This window comes from Polypterus senegalus, chromosome 8, assembly GCF_016835505.1.
Source record: "Polypterus senegalus isolate Bchr_013 chromosome 8, ASM1683550v1, whole genome shotgun sequence".
NCBI classification, from domain to species: domain Eukaryota; kingdom Metazoa; phylum Chordata; class Cladistia; order Polypteriformes; family Polypteridae; genus Polypterus; species Polypterus senegalus.
The window spans coordinates 112,356,293-112,378,714 of NC_053161.1; the positions used below are offsets into that span (position 1 = coordinate 112,356,293).

At 40.2% G+C, this 22,422-nt stretch overlaps 1 protein-coding gene across 2 annotated transcripts in view; it reads left to right on the top strand.

The window, feature by feature from the left end:
- Positions 1–22,422, top strand: part of cry1b (cryptochrome circadian regulator 1b) — a 92,633-nt gene that overhangs the window by 19,600 nt on the left and 50,611 nt on the right. For both annotated transcript variants that reach the window (XM_039761621.1, XM_039761622.1), the window contains exons 2-4: positions 18,433–18,541; positions 20,027–20,169; positions 20,421–20,605. In XM_039761621.1, coding sequence (XP_039617555.1) covers positions 18,433–18,541; positions 20,027–20,169; positions 20,421–20,605 — 437 coding nt within the window. The remainder of the gene's footprint in view (positions 1–18,432; positions 18,542–20,026; positions 20,170–20,420; positions 20,606–22,422) is intronic.

The following is a 22,422-nucleotide window of genomic DNA, read 5'->3' on the forward strand; positions in this document are numbered from 1 at the left end:
CATAGAGTCCCGAATGAGGCATATTCACAATGCAGGTAGGGAGCATCAGTTACGGCTCTAGGGCCATGTAGCGTGATATCCTGCTGGTGATCCAGATCGCTGGAGCCTCATTACTGGGAACCCGAGCGGCTGGACCAGGCCAAGCAGATGTGCACGGAACATCTGGGTGCGGCACATAGATGATCACTTCCATGGGGTTGGACTGCGTGTTTGCCTAGGGGGGTTACCAACCTGGATCCTGAGACCGTGTTGTGGGTGTGGCTACAGGGGGTACCAGTGCATGCTTCCAAACTTGACCTGACCTGTTTGACCTAGCCGACTTGAGTCACAACTTTTGTAAGCCATCTGGGCATCATATATATGACCTGTGCATTAATGGAATATCACTGCTTATGGTTAACAAAAGCAGTGTCATTCTCGCTAGGTGCACATTTTGCAATATCAGTGCTTCAATTGCTATGATTATGATAGAAAAAATGGACACCACTGCAGATTTTCTTCTTATGTTGGCATGTACAACCAAACCATGCAAAAATTGAATGTAGCACCTCATCAGTTGTTAATGGCTTCCAGCATAGTGGATATGATGCAGCTGAAGGTTTGTTGACATATTCCTGACCTGTCGGCCAGTTCCCTTAGGTGGGTACCTGTTACCAGAAAGCCCACCATTATTAAAACCTGCATTTGAACAGGTGTAGGTGATTTCAGGCATTCTGTCTTTCTAATATCGAGGCCAACTTGGCACATAGTTCCAAGAGATGGTCTCTTGAAAGTTTATTTGTTTCAAAAGAAAGTCTTTTGAAAGTCTAAATTGGCTCATAAGCCAGTTATCATTGTAGACAAAAAAATATGATCTGTTCATAAAAGCTCTTTCCTTTTGTATATGGTCATTTGCATAGTTTTCAAGCAGAACCAGAAAATCCATCTTGTGTCTGACAAGTTGGATATAAATAGGCTGTAAGACAAGATATTTAGAGCTTTGCATATATAGGGAGTGAATCTTGTCTGTGCTTCTGTTATGCTTTGGTTCCTAATTCTTAGAAGTGACAACAGGCAAATTATATGAACTAACAAAAAAACAAAGTTCTTCAGTGCAAGTACACAGCACTGGTCCTCTTAAAAGCGAACTGAAACTGAATCTCTGCACCATATTCATAATTTTTGAGGTTTATTATGCTTGTCACATCAGCACACATTATAATGATGGCTTAGTGAGGAATTATTGCACGAGTCACCATTTATTTATCAAAGATGTCACCTTTTCCCAGTTTCTCCAGAATGCTACGTACAGATAAATCACAGTTGCATGTAAATATGTATATGTATGTTCTCCCATCAAGTTTCCTTCTATAAATCCCAGTGTTTGTGTGGATAGTGTTGTATGCACATTTGGCATTTACTCAAGTTTTATCACTCTGCTCCCTTATCAGTGTGATCAGCAAAAGCATTGTGGAATCATTTTTTTTGGGTACAAAGAAAAAACAGTACAGTATAACCACTCAACCTCTCACTATCACTCCCTTTCTGTTTATTTATTTTTTTTGTTTTCATCCAAGATTTGGTATTTGTTTAAAAATGTATTAGGTGGCCGTTAGTGAATGCTAAAGCTGCTGGAAAATGTGACAGAAGTAATGGTACAATGCTAGCAATTATTATTATGTTATTGTTACTATATATTCTTCCCCTGCCTTTATTTATATTTGGCATCTTACAAGATCAGAATACATTATACTGTAGTTCTTCCTGTGTTCTAACTACAACAAATTACACATGAAGGTTAAGTGTCCCTCGGTGACTTGGAGACAAGCATTGAATTAGTGACGTTGTTGTTTAAATAAAGTCCAATATCATAGCCACTGTTCCTCATTGTTGTCACACCATTTTGATGGAAGAAAATATAAAGCATTGTATTTATTGCATTCTTTATTTGCATTACATTTTTAGTAATGGCACTGTATATGAAACTGTTTCCTACTTAAAAATGGCGTTATCTACAAAAAAAAAAAGAAAAACATATAGTGTAATGTATTACTTTCTAGCTTTAGGAATAAGACTCAATTTTTGGTTGTATGTTTGTTTTTAACCAAATCAGTTTTTCTGTTTCTTTTTACCATAGTGTCGTAATTTGTTTTTACTACTAAACATATTATTTTATTATTTTATTATTTTTTGTAGTATTGTTTTGCATTGTTTTGCCAAATGTGTTTGTAATGGTTTGTTTAAAAGGATTGTGATTTTATTAATGATTTATAGATGGAGTTTTATTGGGGGTCACAAACATAAAGAAGAAATTAAACTTAATCATTGTGCTCATATAATAACTCTAGAGCAAGTTTTTTTTTTTTTTTTTTTTTTTTCTGCCTTCTCTTGTAAGAGATTTGCCTTGTGGCCCAGACGGCGTGCAACATGCAGACACTAATACCCTACAGACACATGGATTAACATGTGAGCCACAAGCTTGACCAAGATTTTCTAGGGCAGACATTCACAGCTCTGAGATGTTTTTTTTTAAAGCTTGTGAGTACTTTCTGAATATCTCCGCGCTGGGTTGTGTTGACCTAGTGAATGCAATAGTTACTTTGATACTTGGAAGTATTCCTCAGCTCAGACAGGATTTTCTTATATGAGCAAAATATTTTACAAAGCCAGACATAATTTTCCTGTAGGACTAAGTTTGTTTAAATTTCAGTCTACATGGCAGGTGATAAAACTGCTGCTCTCAGTATTGTTTTTAGACTTAAATAAATGGTTTACAAAGTGGAACTACAACTCCAATAGTCATTTGGTTTTCAATTTTGAAAATTAATTTGGAATCATTGTAATGTGGCATGTGGAATGGTGGGACAGCATGCAGTACTGCTGCTGCTTCACAGCAAGACTGGGTTCATATATTGGCTTGGGTAATGTCTGTATGGAATTTATACATTTGTTACCTGTGTTGGTGAGTTTTACTTTAAGTGCTGTGTGTAAATTTATTTTATTAATGACTTAAATCACCTGGCAGTCAGTGTGGCATAGAAGTTAAGAATATGGACTACAAACTGTGAATTTGTGGGTTCAAATCCTGCTATTGACACCCTGTAACCATGACCATATTCACCCACCTGTGTTTCAGTTGGAAAACCAAAATAAATGTAACCAGTTGTACCTCAAATATTGTTAAGTTGTCTTGGATAAAGGCCTCAGCTAAATAAATAAAAGGAAACGTGAGTGTTTTTAACAGTTAAAAAAAAAAAACCAAAAAAAAACAAAACAAAAACAACTGTACATGATTACATATGATGTTTCAGGGAGCTGCTAGTATTCATGGTCAGATGTGGAAACTTAACTAGATGAGTCTTCTGGTACCTAGTGAAAATGTTCTTAGTCACTCACTTAACAAATAACACAACATTTTCAAATCTGCTTAATCCAATTGAAGGTTTCCTATCTTGGCCGCATTGTGTGCAAGGCAAGAATGAGCCCTGAAAGGGGCCCAGTTATGAATACACCATCAACCTAACCTGCTGATCTTTTGGGACATAGGAAGACCATAGTACCTGGAGTAAAACCCATGCAGACATGATGTGAAGGTGCTAAATCCACAACACTGGGAATGGGATGCAATTTCTGTTGAATCACTGTATTTCTCAGGTGCTGTTAGGTTCTGGAAATGCTCTGTGGTAGAGTGATCAGGCATATTACTTGTACATTTTAGAGATCCATATCTAAAAGAATGTTTCTCTATATGATGCCTAACAATACTACAAGCTGACACCCACGACTGAAAACCAGTACTGCAGTCAGTCTCTAGGATAACTCATCTTACCCGTTCTAATGCTTGATGAAGAAACTACATCTCCTGATCAGTTTTGCATATTATCTATTTTGAGTTGCAGCCACATGAGTGGTTGGTTTGAGGAGATGACAATGTTTGTTAATGAGAAGATGTTTATAATAAAATGACCACTTAGCGTATATCTTCTATAAATTAGGGATTTACAGTACACACCTATTCCAGCATCATTAGCAGCATGATCCTGTTAAACATTACTCAGAGGAGGCTTTTAAATGCATGATCAGTGCCTATATTTATCAAGTGTCTCAGAGCAGGAAAGCAGTTGTAATCTCTAGAGTGATGCAAATTTGGTCTTACTCTTCGGAGTAGGAGTAAAACAAATTTTTCAGTTTTCCTAATTTGGGAAACTACTCCTAACTTCGCCAGGAATTAGAAGAAGTGAGTTGCCCTAACTTGCTAGGAGGTGCCAGAAGTTGGGATTCAAGCAGAGATCAGCATGCACATCCCAGGACTTCTGTGTGTTTTGGAAATTCTGGACAACAAATAAGATCTGACAAACAAATCCTGCACCAAGGAATCTGCATTCCACAAACCCCTGGAATATTCGTGTTACACTTTACTAGCCTTGGATGGTTCAGAAAGGCAGGCAGAAACTCCCAGGGCACTGGATTAATAGCCTTTTTAGAAAATAAAGGGGAATCACAGAGAGAAGAATGGACTTATGGTTTTGGTTAGTGTTTAGTGTAACTGTTACTTTGGTGCTACTTTTAACAGGTGCTACTCCTTGCCATAACAGTAGGTATGTGATCCATTTAAAGTATGGCTGCGGAATATTCATTGTTAAATAAATGTGCCTATTATTGCAATTTACTGTTTTTCGGTGTGTGTCCTGAACTTTGTCTCTGTGCACATTCCAGTATTACTTATGATTTTGTTGCTAAGTGGCTTATTATAATTTCCTTCTTTGTCTTATATTATTATTATTTTTATTATTATTTTCTCCATGTTGATGCTGTAGTTTTAATATCAGAAAACTACAAAGCGTCATCATGATTTCCATGGAACTGCATAATGTCATTAGGAATACCACTTGCAAATTGGTCTGGCACTAGGAGTAGGAGGGTCATAAACACTTGTCATTTGCTACTCTGAGGTAGGAGAAATTCTTATCCTAGTTCAGTTTTATCAGTATGCTGCTGCTGGAGTATGTGAATTTCCCCTTGGGATTAATAAAGTATCTATCGCATTTCCTAGGAGTCATTCTGAGATGCCTGATAAATATGGGCCTAGAACTGTACTTCTTTAATGTTGTCTCCAGGAAATTATATATTTTAAAAAATGCTACATCAAGATCATGACTTGGACTCAAACAAAACCAGTAATCATAGATGACAGAACTAATTTAAGTACATTAAGTATAATTTTAAATATATTTCCTTACTGTTGTTTATGCAAGTTTTCTGGGCAGTTGGTTCAAAGATAATCACATAATTACCAATTACTTGAAATTAAATATATATTGAAAATTGCTTTGAACAGTATGTAGTGTAAATAACATTCATTAATGGAATCAAACAAGCTAAAAGTGAACAATAAAGTCTTTCATGGGACATTTTATCCTGCCACTTTTATATATAGGGCATAAGCAAAGATTGATACAGAAAATAAGGCACGATGTTGGAAATGGAGAAATGGTATGCAAAAAGTACAATACAATAAAATAATTTTCCTAAACAGCATTCTGAAACAAATAAAAGCCTCCATTTTCCAGAATATTTTTTTTTCTCCTTTTCTCACTGTCCCAGAGGAAGGGTAATTTTGTCAAATTAAATTAGTATAAATGCAAAATTAGTGGCCAGAATATTTAAACTTATACAACACAATACTGTATCAGCACATACTGCATCTGTTCAGCTGTAGCTATGCTGTTTTCATGCTCACCTACTTTTATGTGAACAGTTCATGTTTGCTTACCCTCTCTATTGTATGACAAAGACATTTCTTCATTGCACGAATAGCTATCTTTATTAAATGGATTAATGTTACCTGACTGTCGGTTAGTTCACAGGAATATATTTCATATAGCTACCTACTATGAACTTTATGTAGACTGCATGTGTATTTAGCTGACCACTATAGATGATATTGTCTGTTGCCTGCAGAAATGATAATTTGTACTCTGCCGGAGAAAGTAGGTCACGCTGTCAGTCAGTGTGGTACAGCCATATGCAGACGACTGCAGCACTGACCTATTTTTGCACCTCTTTATAGTTTGTGAAAGTAAAGGAAACATAATGACATGATTCTACAGTAAATATATTTGTTAAACAGTGTAATACCTAAACTGCTGTTCACTAGTGGAGTGCACATGACTAAAACCCTCCCAAACATTTCAAAATATTCAATTTGTTTTTTTTTTTATGTAACAAAAGTATATATTGTATACATTTTGGCCGTGTTTATATTAGATTCACCTGATTTATTGATATGTGACTCATCTTCTCCCTTTTTGGATCTCTGACCACAAATAAGCAAACCGCATCGCACACCTTCACTTTCATTCATATATATTAATGTGTGTGTGTGGGTGTTAGCATGTTATATATATACTAGCCGAAGCCCACCGTAGCATACGGCGATGTAATAATAGGAACAGAAAACGGTGAGAAAGGAATTCAGAAATCAAGAAGAAATAAATACTTCTTGAAAGGCACAGGTGTGAAATAGGTGTTTTGGTGGTGACGACAGATAATGAGTCAAAAGATCTAACCCTAGAAAAAGCCACGTACAACTGACCGTGGCTGAAGACTGGTTGTTAGAATTATTGTGAAGAGTAAACAGCATGATGGTATGAGGAATGCTGCGCTTCTGAAATTCGATTACTTAAATATAATCAATAACAACCTGAAATAAATGTTGTTATAGAATGTCTCTGAGTAATTCCTGCAGCTTAATCCAAAAGACTCGTACTACAATATCAGGTCTGTGCTCCGGTCTTTGGGTATCCGACAGTGCACGTAGAATTTCCGGCCAAGCAGGATTACATGAGAAAGTGATAAATAAATGAGGCTGTCTGAATTTACGTACTATGGCCATGGCATCCTGATAGTTTTGTTGCATGTATCTTGGACTTCCTGGAAATGTGGACGGTAATATGATTATTTTGCCTACACATACGTTGTTATTTTCAGCGTTTGCTTGCAGTGTGTCTGACAATCCTTTGTATTGTTCCATGCGCAAATTTTGTTGATCTAATCTGAGATAGTTGAGACACGCGCCCTCTGTTTTAACATACGCATTTATGACGTACTGTTGGAATAGTTCGCCGCTGGAGTACAAAATCTATATATATTCCTCATTGCTAATCTGTACGCATAAAATTGGCATTGAGTAAACATTCTTCGCTTGGCGGTTCTTTTATCGGGAACATGTTGTAAATCTTTGTGCCAGCCAATGTCTCCGTAAGGGAATAAAAGTGGGTAAACCATAGAATCGCAATTTATATTGAGTTTGGAAATCTGTTTACAGGAGTTGCCTATTGGACAGATGCAAATGTCCCTTTTGGCAGGTGGTTCGCTATCTTCTCCGATGAAAATCGCTGCAACATTGGTGTGACATGTCGGGGCATTGTATCGTCGTAAATCCTGCTTAGGGTTTTCCTCCAAAAGCATTCGTACAGATGCTGTTGGATTGAACTGAGCGATTTCATGCATGTGTTTGCATGATTTAGATAGATAGATACTTTATTAATCCCAGTGGGAAATTCACAGATCCCAAGGGGAAATTCACATATTAATCCCTAATTTAGCGAAGGATTTGATGGTTCTGAGCATGGAATCTAGCTGGAGAAGTAAATTTTTGCTGCATGTAGAGTTTGCTTAATTTTGTAAGCGTACTGCAGATGCTTGGCGAGAAATGCCGTGTTGGCTGCGTGTGGGCGGGACCAGTTTATGGACGCGGGAGGAGAGTTAGAGTTGGCGGACGGGACTCTGTCAAGCGTATCCCATGGTCTTAGAGTTGGCGGGCCTGGCCCTGTCATGTGTATCCCATGGTATCGCCATTAGATGGCGTCCGGGGCTGTCTGTCTTGCGTGCTTCTTGCTTGCCCTTAGTGAATTATATAGATATATAATAATAGTAATAGTAGTAATAGTAATATGACCAACCTGTGCGCTGAGCTTACTCTTGAGCATGCAACGTACAGTTGGCCATGTGAACTGTAATCTTGTTTCAAATCTCACAGCTTGGAATGCTGCTGTCATAATCAGTTTGAGTTTCATGGTTTGTTTCAATTATGACAGTATTTGTAGGACTTGTGTTGAAGAGACATTCAGCATCTGTCAAGCGTTGCAAGTATACAACCGGTTTCATCGATAACTTCACATCCAGCTTTTGAGAGTTTAAACATTCATAAACATCAAAGTGTTCACTATTGAAATCGTCACCTGTCAATCTAAGATGTTTAAGAGGCATTGACGGTTGTCGAAAGGTGTAAAATATTTGGCCATTTCGGTACACTTAAAAGCGACAACCGAACAATTCAGCGGCAGCCATCAACTCACATGCAGATGCATAGGTGAAGGGCTTAAGCATTTCACTCTTATAGTGCTCCTGTGTAGTATAATTATCTCCTGTACCGACATCAGTCCACACCTTGAACCTGTCCTAGTCATTCAATAAATAAGACACAATGTTCCTCCAGATATCAAGAGTGAGCCTGATATGGCTGTGCAATATGTAACAAAGAAAATGGAAAAAGTAGGTGCCATCTCTGGGCATGGAAACAACTCGGTAAGTGACAGTTCTTTGATCGATGGTGATCACCTCGATAGACATGTTAATGAGAATGATAATGGATGATAGAATAATAAAGGAAATGGGTACCTAACCAAAGTAAAGTAAGTCTAAAATACCTACACAATAACTATAATCGTAACAAATGAACAATAAAACAGCGGAGAAGCTGTGGATTAAATAAAAAGGCTGTAGTTATCAGCAGGGAGACGTGAATCCCGTGGTGAAGCAAGGAAGGGAATGTAGAGACTGGAGCGACGGACGGCCTTATATAGGCAGGCAGCCAACAACGTGGGAGGCGTTGGGATGGGTGACCCAACGCTGCCTCACACGGTGACTGAGCTGCAGGCTATGAACGTATATATGTACGTAAGTAGTATTTAGTTAGTGTTGGGAACCCGCGTACCAAATTTATTGAAGATGGGCCCATAAATAACAAAGACCGTTGAAAAGTTCAATATGGCGGCCGACAGTGGCATCATACCACTGAAATAAGTACCAAATTTCAGCCTTCTCCCTACACGGGAAGTTGGAGAATTAGTGACGTTGGAAAGTTCAATATGGTGGCCGACAGTAGCGTCATACCAACGAAATAAGTACGTATATTGGTTTTGGTTAGCGCAGGGAAGCCACCTACCAAATTTCGTGAAGATGGGTGCATAAATAAGAAAGTTCAACATGGCGGACGTTGTCGACCGTTATCGACCGTTATGACCATTACGTGTAGAATTTCGAAATGAAATCTGCTTTAACTTTTGTAAGTAAGCTGTAAGGAATAAGCCTGCCAAATTTCAGCCTTCTACCTACACGGGAAGTTGGAGAATTAGTGATGAGTGAGTGAGTGAGGGCTTTGCCTTTTATTAGTATATATATATATATATACTAATATATATATAAGAGAGAGATAATATTATAAAATATATATTATAAAAGAAAATCTTGAGACAAGTCAATTGGCAAGAGATTTTTTCAACTCTCGCCCTACTCTCAATCATTTTCGGTTAATGGCCGATGCCCATGGTCCTCTCATTCATGTGAATGCTTTTGTCAGAAACAGCTCCTGCGCTCTCAGCTCTTATAAATTTTTACGCTTTTCTCACTTTAGGTTCCCAATAAAAGAAGACTTCTTATGCCCAAATCTTATTGAAGAATTTCATCATGAAGGGTTATCAAGAGAAGAATTTAGTATACGAGAAATCCTAGCACAGAGAAACGATGAAGTCAAACAAATTAATTTAAAAATCGGTTAAGTGAGTATAAATAGACCATGCTGAAACAATTGGTGGTGATGGTGCGGAAGAGGAAAACATCAACTTACAATATCCCGTAGAATATCTATTAACTGTTAACACCGTCCAATCTTCCACTGGCCAAATTACTGTTGAAAGAAGTACAGTATGTATCGTAGTGTTATTGCATAATATATGTATGAGCGATGTGCTATACAATAGGACAAGATTAGTTGTATTCAAAATTGATCGAACAATTCTGACATTTAAAATTTTAACAGGTGACAAGAAAGATAATGTAGTATATCCTCCGTGGATAACATTAGACATCAATGGAGATCTTGATATTCCATTCGTATTTGACATTTGAAAAAGTCTGTTTGTTTATTAGAGAGAAAGAAACAATATTAATTCACGGGCAGTTATATGTTGCATTGTCAGGGTGTAAGTCCAAACACAGAATCAAAATTCAGTGCGCTATTGACAAAACGTTAATTCCAAATATTGTTTTTAATGAAGTTTTACAGTAAAAAGTGTAAGTTTGAAAAGTATTTGCATGTTAATGTCAAAGCCAAACAGAACGAAAACGTATAACGCAACATGAAACATAATTTTCTTTCAATTTATTATGTTTTACTATTTTTACTATGGTTAATTACTCCCTGTAATGTAAAATAGTTCTATCATGCATATGTAACAATTCCCATAAAAATAACAATCTGTTTCAATTGTACATCCACTTCCCCATAAGCAAGCGGAAGAGCTGCAAAGTGGCTAGCACGTAGTGCCTGCCCGAGGGTTGGCCAGTGAAGCAAGCAGGGGCAGAGCCCCCTAGTGTATGTATATATACTTTATGTATGTATATACAGTGGTATGAAAAACTATTTGCCCCCTTCCTGATTTCTTATTCTTTTGCATGTTTGTCACACAAAATGTTTCTGATCATCAAACACATTTAACCATTAGTCAAATATAACACAAGTAAACACAAAATGCAGTTTTAAATGATGGTTTTATTATTTAGGGAGAAAAAATCCAAACCTACATGGCCCTGTGTGAAAAAGTAATTGCCCCCTTGTTAAAAAATAACCTAACTGTGGTATATCACACCTGAGTTCAATTTCCGTAGCCACCCCCAGGCCTGATTACTGCCACACCTGTTTCAATCAAGAAATCGCTTAAATAGGAGCTGCCTGACACAGAGAAGTAGACCAAAAGCACCTCAAAAGCTAGACATCATGCCAAGATCCAAAGAAATTCAAGAACAAATGAGAACAGAAGTAATTGAGATCTATCAGTCTGGTAAAGGTCATAAAGCCATTTCTAAAGCTTTGGGACTCCAGCGAACCACAGTGAGAGCCATTATCCACAAATGGCAAAAACATGGAACAGTGGTGAACCTTCCCAGGAGTGGCGGCCGACCAAAATTACCCCAAGGCGCAGAGGCGACTCATCCGAGAGGTCACAAAGACCCCAGGACAGCGTCTAAAGAACTGCAGGCCTCACTTGCCTCAATGAAGGTCAGTGTTCACGACTCCACCATAAGAAAGAGACTGGGCAAAACAGCCTGCATGGCAGATTTCCAAGGCATAAACCACTGTTAAGCAAAAAGAACATTAGGGCTCGTCTAAATTTTGCTAAGAAACATCTCAATGATTGCCAAGACTTTTGGGAAATACCTTGTGGACTGATGAGACAAAAGTTGAACTTTTGGAAGGCAAATGTCCGTTACATCTGGCGTAAAAGGAACACAGCATTTCAGAAAAGAACATCATACCAACAGTAAAATATGGTGGTGGTAGTGTGATGGTCTGGGGTTGTTTTGCTGCTTCAGGACCTGGAAGGCTTGCTGTGATAGATGGAACCATGAATTCTACTGTCTACCAAAAAATCCTGAAGGAGAATGTCCGGCCATCTGTTCGTCAACTCAAGCTGAAGCGATCTTGGGTGCAGCAACAGGACAATGACCCAAAACACACCAGCAAATCCACCTCTGAATGGCTGAAGAAAAACAAAATGAAGACTTTGGAGTGGCCTAGTCAAAGTCCTGACCTGAATCCAATTGAGATGCTATGGCATGACCTTAAAAAGGGAGTTCATGCTAGAAAACCCTCAAATAAAGCTGAATTACAACAATTCTGCAAAGATGAGTGGGCCAAAATTCCTCCAGAGTGCTGTAAAATACTCATTGCAAGTTATCGCAAACGCTTGATTGTAGTTATTGCTGCTAAGGGTGGCCCAACCAGTTATTAGGTTCAGGGGGCAGTTACTTTTTCACACAGGGCCATGTAGGTTTGGATTTTTTTCTCCTAAATAATAAAACCATCATTTAAAAACTGCATTTTGTGTTTACTTGTGTTATATTTGACTAATGGTTAAATGTGTTTGATGATCAGAAACATTTTGTGTGACAAACATGCAAAAGAATAAGAAATCAGGAAGGGGGCAAATAGTTTTTCACACCACTGTATACACAATTTTGCAGTTAAGATCTTGTTTCTTAGTTCTTTCGATGTAGTTATGGTATCTGATACCACTCGCTTCGACATTTCTGTCCCGTGCAGTTAGCTGATTCGCATGCCTTTAACAAGAAAACATGCACACAAACAGATAGAGAGCATGACTGGATCTCTATGAAGAATTGCGTTCGCTTCAAAAACAACAAACTAGAAAATAGTATCTGAATGACAGAACTACAGATTGTTCAATCGTTTAATTTATTGGGAAGTTTTATAACAGTCATCCCTTCAGTCTCTAAATTCCACACATTTCTGTTTTTAAATCTAAACTCTGTGTTTCTGTCCGTGTTATCCGCATCACGGAAATCATAGGGCCCTAGTCTTTGAATGCATTATTTATTGTAAAACAAACAAATTAAATTTTTTAAATTTGAGTATATGAACAATCTGCATATATTATTTACAGTAAATGAATTTCCAGTCTTTGATTTTGATTAATTTAGTAGTTTTATATGAAACAAAAATTATTTTAATAGACTAGAACTATTTGTTGCCTCACAGGTCCAGGAAGCTGGTTTTAAATTTTGGCAGTGTAGAGTTTACATATTCTCCACTTCTTTTTGTCATTGTTTGTCCAGGTGCTTTGCTTTTCCACTCAAATCCCCAGGTGTGCATAATAGATTCATGAGTGACTCTGAATGTGACTGCAGAGCCCCTTAAAAAAAATAATTTGGGAATTCAAATATGTCTTCTGGAAAGAAATACTGTAGATGGCATTCACACTAAGCCTATTACTTTTTTACTTACTGATATGAACTTTACACAGATGTGTCTTTCGTTAATTTCTACTTTGCAATGTCAAAACCGCGCTGCGTTCCTTCATATCGCATTCCAACTTTGTGTTTCATTGACATATGGAGGATTTTGCCCCTGGTAAGCATCTGTTTTAGTGCATAGGTGACCACTCTTTCCATATTGTATTGTACAGTGAGCAGCAACATTGGTTGAAGCAAGGCCACTCATTGCTATAAATCTAATTACATTTTTAAGATAGTATTAATAAAATTTGAATGCCAATGTAGTAAATCCATCCATCCATCCATCCATCCATCCTCTTCCGCTTATCCGAGGTGGTCGCGGGGCAGCAGCAAGCAGAGAGGCCCAGACTTCCCTCTCCCCGGGCCACTTCTTCCAGCTCTTCCGGGAGAGTCCCAAGGCGTTCCCATGCCAGCCGGGAGACATAGTCCCTCCAGCGTGTCCTGGGTCTTCCCCGGGGCCTCCTCCTGGTTGGACGTGCCCGGAACACCTCACCAGGGAGACGTCCAGGAGTCATCCTGATCAGATGCCAGAGCCACCTCATCTGACTCCTCTCGATGCGGAGGAGCAGCGGCTCTACTCTGAGCCCTTCCTGGATGACCGAGCTCCTCACTCTATCTTTAAGGGAAAGCCCAGACACCCTGCGGAGGAAACTCATTTCAGCCGCTTGTATCGCGATCTCGTTCTTTGGTCACTACCCATAGCTCATGACCATAGGTGAGGGTAGGAACGTAGATCAACTGGTAAATTGAGAGCTTTGCCTTACGGCTCAGCTCCTTTTCACCACACAGACCGATGCAGAGCCCATCACTGCGGATGCCGCACCGATCCGCCTGTCATCTCACGCTCCATTCTTCCCTCACTGTGAACAAGACCCGAGATACTTGAACTCCTCCACTTGGGGCAGGATCTCTCCCCAACCCTGAGAGGGCACTCCACCCTTTTCGGCTGAGGACCATGTCTCGGATTTGGAGGTGCTGATTCTCATCCCAGCCGCTTCACACTCAGCTGCGAACCGATCCAGAGAGCTGAAGATCACGGCCTGATGAAGCAAACAGGACAACATCATCTGCAAAAGCAGTGACCCAATCCTGAGTCCACCAAACCGGACCCCTTCAACACCCTGGCTGCGCCTAGAAATTCTGTCCATAAAAGTTATGAACAGAATCGGTGACAAAGGGCAGCCCTGGCGAGTCCAACTCTCACTGGAAGCGGGCTCGACTTACTGCGGCAATGCGGACCAAGCTCTGACACGGTTGTACAGGACCGAACAGCTCTTATCAGGGGTCCGGTACCCCATACTCGAGCACCCCACAGGATTCCCGAGGGACACGGTCGAATGCCTTTTCCAAGTCCACAAAACACATGTAGACCTGGTGGGCAAACTCCCATGCACCCTCAGGACTCTGCTAAGGGTGAAGAGCTGGTCCACTGTTCCGACCAGGGAAAACCACACTGTTCCTCCTGAATCCGAGGTTGACTATCCACGGACCCTCCTCTCCAGAACCCCGAATAGACTTTTCCAGGGAGGCTGAGGAGTGTGATCCCTCTATAGTTGGAACACACCCTCCGGTCCCCTTTTAAAGAGGGGACCACCACCCCGTCTGCCAATCCAGAGGCACTGTCCCGATGTCCATGCGATGTTGCAGAGACGTGTCAACCAAGACAGTCCTACAACATCCAGAGCCTTAAGGAACTCGGTATCTCATCCACCCGGGGCCCTGCCACCAAGGAGTTTTTGACCACCTCGGTGACTTCAGTCCCAGAGATGGGAGAGCCCACCTCAGAGTCCCCAGGCTCTGCTTCCTCGTGGAAGGCATGTTAGTGGGATTGAGGAGGTCTTGAAGTACTCCCCCACCGACCCAGCGTCAGTGAGGTCAGCAGCGCACCATCCCCACCATATACGGTGTTGACACTGCACTGCTTCCCCTCCTGAGGCGCGGACGGTGGACCAGAATCTCCTCGAAGCCGTCCAAAGTCGTTCTCCATGGCCTCCAAACTCCTCCCATGCCCGAGTTTTGCCTCAGCAACAACGAAGCCGTTCCGCTTGGCCTGCGGTACCTATCAGCTGCCTCCAGAGACCCACAGGACAAAAAGTCCTATAGGACTCCTTCTTCAGCTTGACGGCATCCCTCACGCGGTGTCCACCAGCGGGTTGGGGATTGCCGCCGACGAGGCACCGACCACCTTGCGGCCACAGCTCCGGTCAGCCGCCTCAACAATAGAGGCACGGAACATGGCCCATTGGACTCAATGTCCCCACCTCCCTCGGACGTGGTTGAAGTTCTGCGGAGGTGGGAGTTGAAGCTACTTCTGACAGGGGACTCTGCCAGCCGTTCCCAGCAGACCCTCACAACACGTTTGGGCCTACCAGGTCTGACCGGCATCTTCCCCACCATGAAGCCAACTCACCACCAGGTGGTGATCAGTTGACAGCTCCGCCCCTCTCTTCACCCGAGTGTCCAAGACATATGGCCAAGTCCGGCGACACACCACAAAGTCGATCATCGACCTGAGGCCTAGGGTGTCCTGGTGCCAAGTGCACATATGAACACCCTTATGCTTGAACATGGTGTTCGTTATGGACAATCCGTGGCGAGCACAGAAGTCCAATAACAAAACACCGCTCGGGTTCAGATCGGGGCCATTCCTCCCAATCACGCCCTTCCAGGTCTCACTGTCATTGCCCGTGAGCATTGAAGTCTCCCAGCAAAAGAGGGAATCCCAGAAGGTATGCCCTCTAGCACCCCTCCAGAGACTCCAAAAGGGTGGATACTCCAAACTGCTGTTGCGCATACGCACAAACAACAGTCAGGACCCTTCCCCACCCGAAGGCGGAGGGAGGCCACCCTCTCGTCCACCGGGGTAAACCCCAACGCACAGGCTCCAAGTCGGGGGGCAATAAGTATGCCCACACCTGCTCGGCGCCTCTCACCTGGGGCAACTCCAGAGTGGTAGAGAGTCCAGCCCCTCTCAAGGAGATTGGTTCCAGAGTCCAAGCTGTGCGTCGAGGTGAGTCCGACTATATCTAGCGGAACCTCTCACCTGCGCACTAGCTCAGGCTCCTTCCCCTTCAGAGAGGTGACATTCCACGTCCCAAGAGCCAGTTTCTGTAGCCGAGGATCAGACCGCCAAGGTCCCGCCCGCCACCACCCAACTCACACTGCACCCAACCTCCTTGGCCCCTCCCATAGGTGGTGAGCCCATGGGAGGAGGACCCACGTTACCTCTTGGGCTGTGCCGGCCGAGCCCCATGGGTGCAGGCCCGGCCAGGCGCTCCCATCGAGCCCCACCTCCAGGCCTGGCTCCAGAGGGGCCCGGTGACCAGCGTCGGGCAAGGGAAAGCGTCGTCACAGTTTTATTCTTCATTGGAGGTTTGTTGAACCATTCTTTGTCTCATCCCTCACCTAGGACCAGTTTGCCTTGGGTGGCCCTACCAGGGGCATAAAGCCCCGGACAACATACTGTAGCTCCTAGGATCATTGGGACACGCAAACCCCTCCACCACGATAAGGTGATGGTTCAAGGAGGGGCAATGTAGTAAAGCAAAACAAAAAGAGAATGTGATTTCTGGTTAATCTGCATCTGCCGTAGGGCTTGGTGGTTTCAGTAGGAAAGTCTTTAAACTTTTCATGGTGGTCATTGTTTTAGACATTAAAGAGCTATGTAATTAACTTTTTAATGGATGTATAGATAGAATATCCTTAATTAAGACCTCTCACAGATTTAAAGGGATTTGAACTTTGACTTTGATATTTAACAAATCATCAGATATTCTCTTGTGCAACAATAAACAAATCCTTTCCAGGCTTGTAGTACTTGTAGTACTGCCTGTGGCCAATTACTGATTTGTAAAGTTTTACTGGAAGGATTTTTACCAATCGTTTTTACAAAATTCCACATAAACACCACATAACTGTGAACAATCCTCTTTAGGTCATTACACTAAATTTCAATAGGATTCAAGGTGAGGGCTTTGGCTTGGACATGGACCCTCTTCTTCCTGTTATTCTTTAGTGGAGTTACTTAAAAGGTAAGAATGTGTGTCTTGAAGAAACATTTGCTTTGGGTTTTCAAACTGATGGCCTGACATATTTCCCAAGACTGTTGATATTCTCATAATTCATGATTCCTTCCACCCAGGGACAGAGTAAGAAAAACTGCTTCATGCAAAGACACTCTCGCTATGACTCTTGCTCATAGTTTTATTGGTGCTTGGATGTCCTCATGGTGTTTTTGTGCCGAGTAGGTTCAATTTTGTCCAAATAACAAAACATCTGGAAGTCTTCAGGCTTTTCCAGTTGGTCTTTGGCCAACTTCAGATGGATGCTAAAGAAGTGTTTCGTTTTGAGCTTTACATTCATTTTGGTGCTAGGAAAATATCTTTGCAGTAAAGCGTTATTATTCAGGATGAATTGGTATTTTGCATCACATGATAACGTGTTCTTTGACATGGATTGAACAACAGCAGGTGTGATTCAAGCCACTTATAAAAAGTATTTATTTGCCTTACTTAGAAATAGTATGCACTGGTGTTTTTCAGCTTTTATTATGTAATTTCTGTAAAAAAGAATGGTAAATGTAAAAAGGATAAACATCCAGAGCAGGGAACTGTGTCACCTGAACTGGAGTGTAGTAGAGTCTGTTCCACCTGTTCTTCGATAATTTCTAAAATAGTTTAATCTATATCGGAGTCTAAAAGGGCTGCCAACATTGTAATTTCTTCTGATAAATCTTCAGTTCTCTGTCTGAAATACGTAATATCTTCGACAGAATCCATTTCATCGGCAGTAGTAAGCATTTTTCTAATTAATTCTTGTGTTATCCATTCACCAATCAGTAACTAGAGGGTGTGTTAGATCCCACCCTCTCAACTTTGACGAGTGAAAGTGACAGTTTTATTTCAAGTCATATTTCATGACGGTTTGGAGGAATGTTACGGAAAATGATGAAATAAATAAATAAGCAACAAAAAACATTTCGTGATGCATTTATTTATTTATGCTCTCATTTCATGACATATTTATTTATTTAGGCTCTCATTTTATGACACATTTATTTATTTATGCTCACATTTCACAGTACTTTTATATATTTACACATTAATTTATTTATTTAAATGTCCGCAATATTCCTCCATACACATATACATACACTGCATAATTAAACCTCTTAAGAAAAATGAATCTATGAAGCTACAGACATTTTTTGTAGCTTAAATTGTTTCATTATTCTTATGAAATTTAATTGCATAGATTTTTCAAGTGTGCTAATCACAATGGCTCACTGAAACAGTCAACATTATTGTGTCATTACAACGCATTTGTGTAATAAATTTGTGTTTGTTTGATTTAAAGGTTTCTGCTTCAGTGTCTTGAAGATCTTGATGCTAACCTTCGAAAGTTGAATTCTCGCCTGTTTGTAATACGTGGGCAGCCAGCAGATGTGTTTCCAAGACTTTTCAAGGTAGGTTTGTAAAATTAAAGCAGTTTAGTCAACAAAATACAATGGAACCTCGAGATATGAGTTTAATTCGTTCCAGCACTGAGCTTATATAGCGAATTTCTCGTATCTATAACAAACTTCCCCATTGAAAATAATGGGAATCCAGTTAATCCGTTCCACCTGCAAAAATATCAACATAAAAATCAATTTTCCTAGCAAATAACACTGATAAATAATATATACAAGTGGAACCTCGGTTTGCGAGTAACTTGGTTTATGAGTGTTTTGTAAGACGAGCTAAATTTTTTAAAAATTTTGATTTGATAAAACGAGTGATGTCTTGCAATACGAGTAGTATGGATACACTTTGTCTGCTGAGCGTCATTTGATCATAACTGAGCTGAGGGTTCTTCTCTCTCGTGCGCGTCTCTCTCTCCTTATCTCTCTCGCTGGAGCACACGTCTCTCTCTCTCTCCTTATCTATGTCACTCGTGCACGCGTCTCTCTCTCTCTCCTTATCTCTCTCGCTTGCTCACCTCTCTCTCTCTTTCCTTATCTCGCTCACTCTCGCACAAGCCTCTCTCTCTCTTTCTCTCTCTCTCTCTCTTTCTCTCTCTCTCTCTCTCTCTCTCTCCTCTTGAGGGTAGAGGAAAGCCAAGCAAAATTACACCTTTTATTGGCTAACTATAAAGATTACAATATGCAAGCTTTCGAGGCAACTCAGGCCCCTTCTTCAGGCAAGATGTAATCAAAGCTTGCATATTGTAATCTTTTTAGTTAGCTAATAAAAGGTGTCATTTTGCTTGGCTTTTCTCTACATTCATAATGGCCATCACGGTACAACACCCTAGTACTCCTCTTGAGGGCAATGTCTCCTATTCTCCGTCTGCATGTCCGCGATATTTTTGGATACGCTTATACGGCGAACTGCTACAGCGAAACAATGAAATCACAAGCGCACAAACATGTAGATCCTCACGCTACGGGAGAACAAGGAACACTGAGTGAGCTGACGGGCTGGCAGCGTCAGCTTGGGTGAATCCCGAGTCGAGGCGGATCAGGAAATGCGTCACGCATAACCACAGCCTGGCTCGTGGCTCGTTATGAGAGCCAATGCTCGTATTTAGATCTGAATTTTTTGCTCATACTTTCCTCGTATCTTGAATTTCTTGTATACAGAGCTGTTCGTATCACGAGGTTCCACTGTACATAGTCTTTATTTTACTCAATGAATTTAATGAATTGATCTGTGTGGTCAGCTTCATTCTAGATTCAGGCAGAGGTTTTTAGAAAACAGTATCATTCAGTGCATGCATTTGGAAATATTTTTGTTTCTTGTTTGTTTTTATTTTCATGAAAGGTGCATATTCTAATTATTTTTTTAACTGACTTATGACTTTAGCACGGAAATTATTTCATTCCTTAAAGTAGCCTTGTGTGTGTGTGTGTGTGTATATATATATATATATAAATTTTTTTTTTCTTCATTTTTACTTGTATTTTTAGGAGTGGAATATCAGTCGCCTATCATTTGAATATGATTCTGAACCATTTGGAAAAGAAAGAGATGCAGCTATTAAAAAACTTGCCAGTGAGGCTGGTGTTGAAGTTATTGTACGGATATCGCACACATTATATGATTTGGACAAGTAAGCTTATGTGGATTGATTTTTTTTTTTTTTTTTTTAAATGTCTTCAGACTGAAATGTATCAAGGATTCTTAAAATGCTTAAAATTAGTTATGTTTTGCACTATATAGTTTTTCTTAAGTTCTTGACATACATACACCACTAACCTATTTCTTTAAACTGTTAGTTCAGATATTCCTGGAAAGTAGTGGTAATGGTAAGCAGGTTCTAAAGTTTGGATTTGTTAATTTATATACTATTTTATTTTTTAGAATTATTGAGTTAAATGGAGGACAGCCACCTCTAACTTATAAGAGATTTCAGACACTCATTAGTCGAATGGAGCCTTTGGAAACTCCAGTTGAATCCATTACTGCTGATGTGATGGGTAAATGCACAACACCAGTATCAGATGATCATGATGAGAAGTTTGGAGTTCCATCTTTAGAAGAGTTAGGTAAGTGCATAGAAAGATATGATGTTTAATGATCGTTATACCTTTCAACATATGTGATTATGGCATTGATTTTAAATATGGATTATACAACAACATTTATATTAGCACATTTTCATACCAGTGATGTAGCTGAAAGTGCTTTACAGAATGAAGAAAGAGAAAAAAAGACAACATAAAAAATAAAATTAGGCAATACTAATTAACATAGAATAAAAGTAAGTTCCGATGGCCAGGTAGGACAGAAAAAAAAAACTCCAGACAGCTGGAGAAAAAAAAACAAGATCTGCAGGGGTTCCAGACCACAAGACTGGCCCAGCCCCCTCTAGGCATTTTACGTAATATAAATGATCTCAATGAGTCCTCATAGTTTTCAGGCATCACACGGAAGAACTTGATGATGATGGCCATGTGGACCTCTGGCCTTTAATCCATCAATGTAGGGACAGCATGGTGCTTTGATTGCGGGATGGTGGTGGCACAGATCGCCACCACAGAAAACCGGAAAAAGAACAGCAGAGAAAGTAGGGGTTAATACAGATTTTGGAGCCACCATGAATGGTAATGATAATTAAATGCATATACAGAATATCAGAATTAAGCTGAAATGAATCTATGAGAAAACCATGTTAAAATGTGTTTTAGCAGTGTTGTAAAATGCTGTACTGCATTAGCCTGGCAAATTTCTATTGGTAAGCTATTCCAGATTTTAGGTGCATAACAGGAGAAGGCTACAACACAACTTCTTTTAAGTTTAGCTCTTGGAATTATAAGCAGACACTCATTTGAAGATCTAAGGTTATGATTTGGAGTGTAAGATGAAAGACATTCTGAAGTATAGGATGGAGTTAGGATTTTTTAAGGCTTTGTTAACCATAAGTAATATTTTAAAGTCAGTGTGCTCAGATTTTCTTTTCCAAGTTACGATTCTAGCAACCGCATTCAGCACTAGTTACATTCGATTGATGTCTTTTTTTGGGTAGTCTTGAGAGGAGTGCTTTACAGTAATCTGGCCAATTGAAAAGAAAAGCGTGAACTAATTTCTCAGCATCTTGCAATGTTATAAGAGATTTATCTTTTGCTATATTTGTTAAGTGAAAAAATGCTGTCCTAGTAATCTGATTAATATGTGATTTAAAATTCGGGTCAGAGGCAGTAATTACCCGTAAATTCTTTACCTTCATCTTGACTTTTAATCCCGATGGATCAATTTTATTTCTAATACCCCCATTATATCCATTTTTGCCAATCACTAAAATTTCTGTTTTGTGTCAGTGAACTAAGAGAGTTGAGGTATTCAGGGGCTATTGATAAATACATTTGTGTGTAGTCAGCATAGCTGTGGTAGTTTACATTATGCCCCGGAATAATCTGACATAATAGAAGCATACAGATCAAAAAGAGCAGGGGTCTCATGTATAATGCCGTGCGTAGAATTCACACTATAACATGGCGTACGGACAAAAAATTCCAGATGCATAAATCTGTGCGTACGCAAACTTCCGCTACATAAATCCTGGTCAGCGTGATTATTTTGTGCTTAATAGTGTACCACATATTCTCAATTGGAGACATGTCAGGAGTGGAGGCAGACCAGTCTAGAACTCGCACTCTTTAACTTGCACAGTCATGCACTTGTAATAGAATGTGGTTTGGAGTTGCCCTGCTGGAAAATGTACAGTTAGAGACATCCCTGGAAAAGAAGGCAGATGGATGGTAGCATACGTTACTCCAAAAGTCACATTTTTAAAAGTTTATCATGCCATGTGCACTGACACACCTTCATATCAAGACAGATGCTGACTTTTGGAGCTAACACT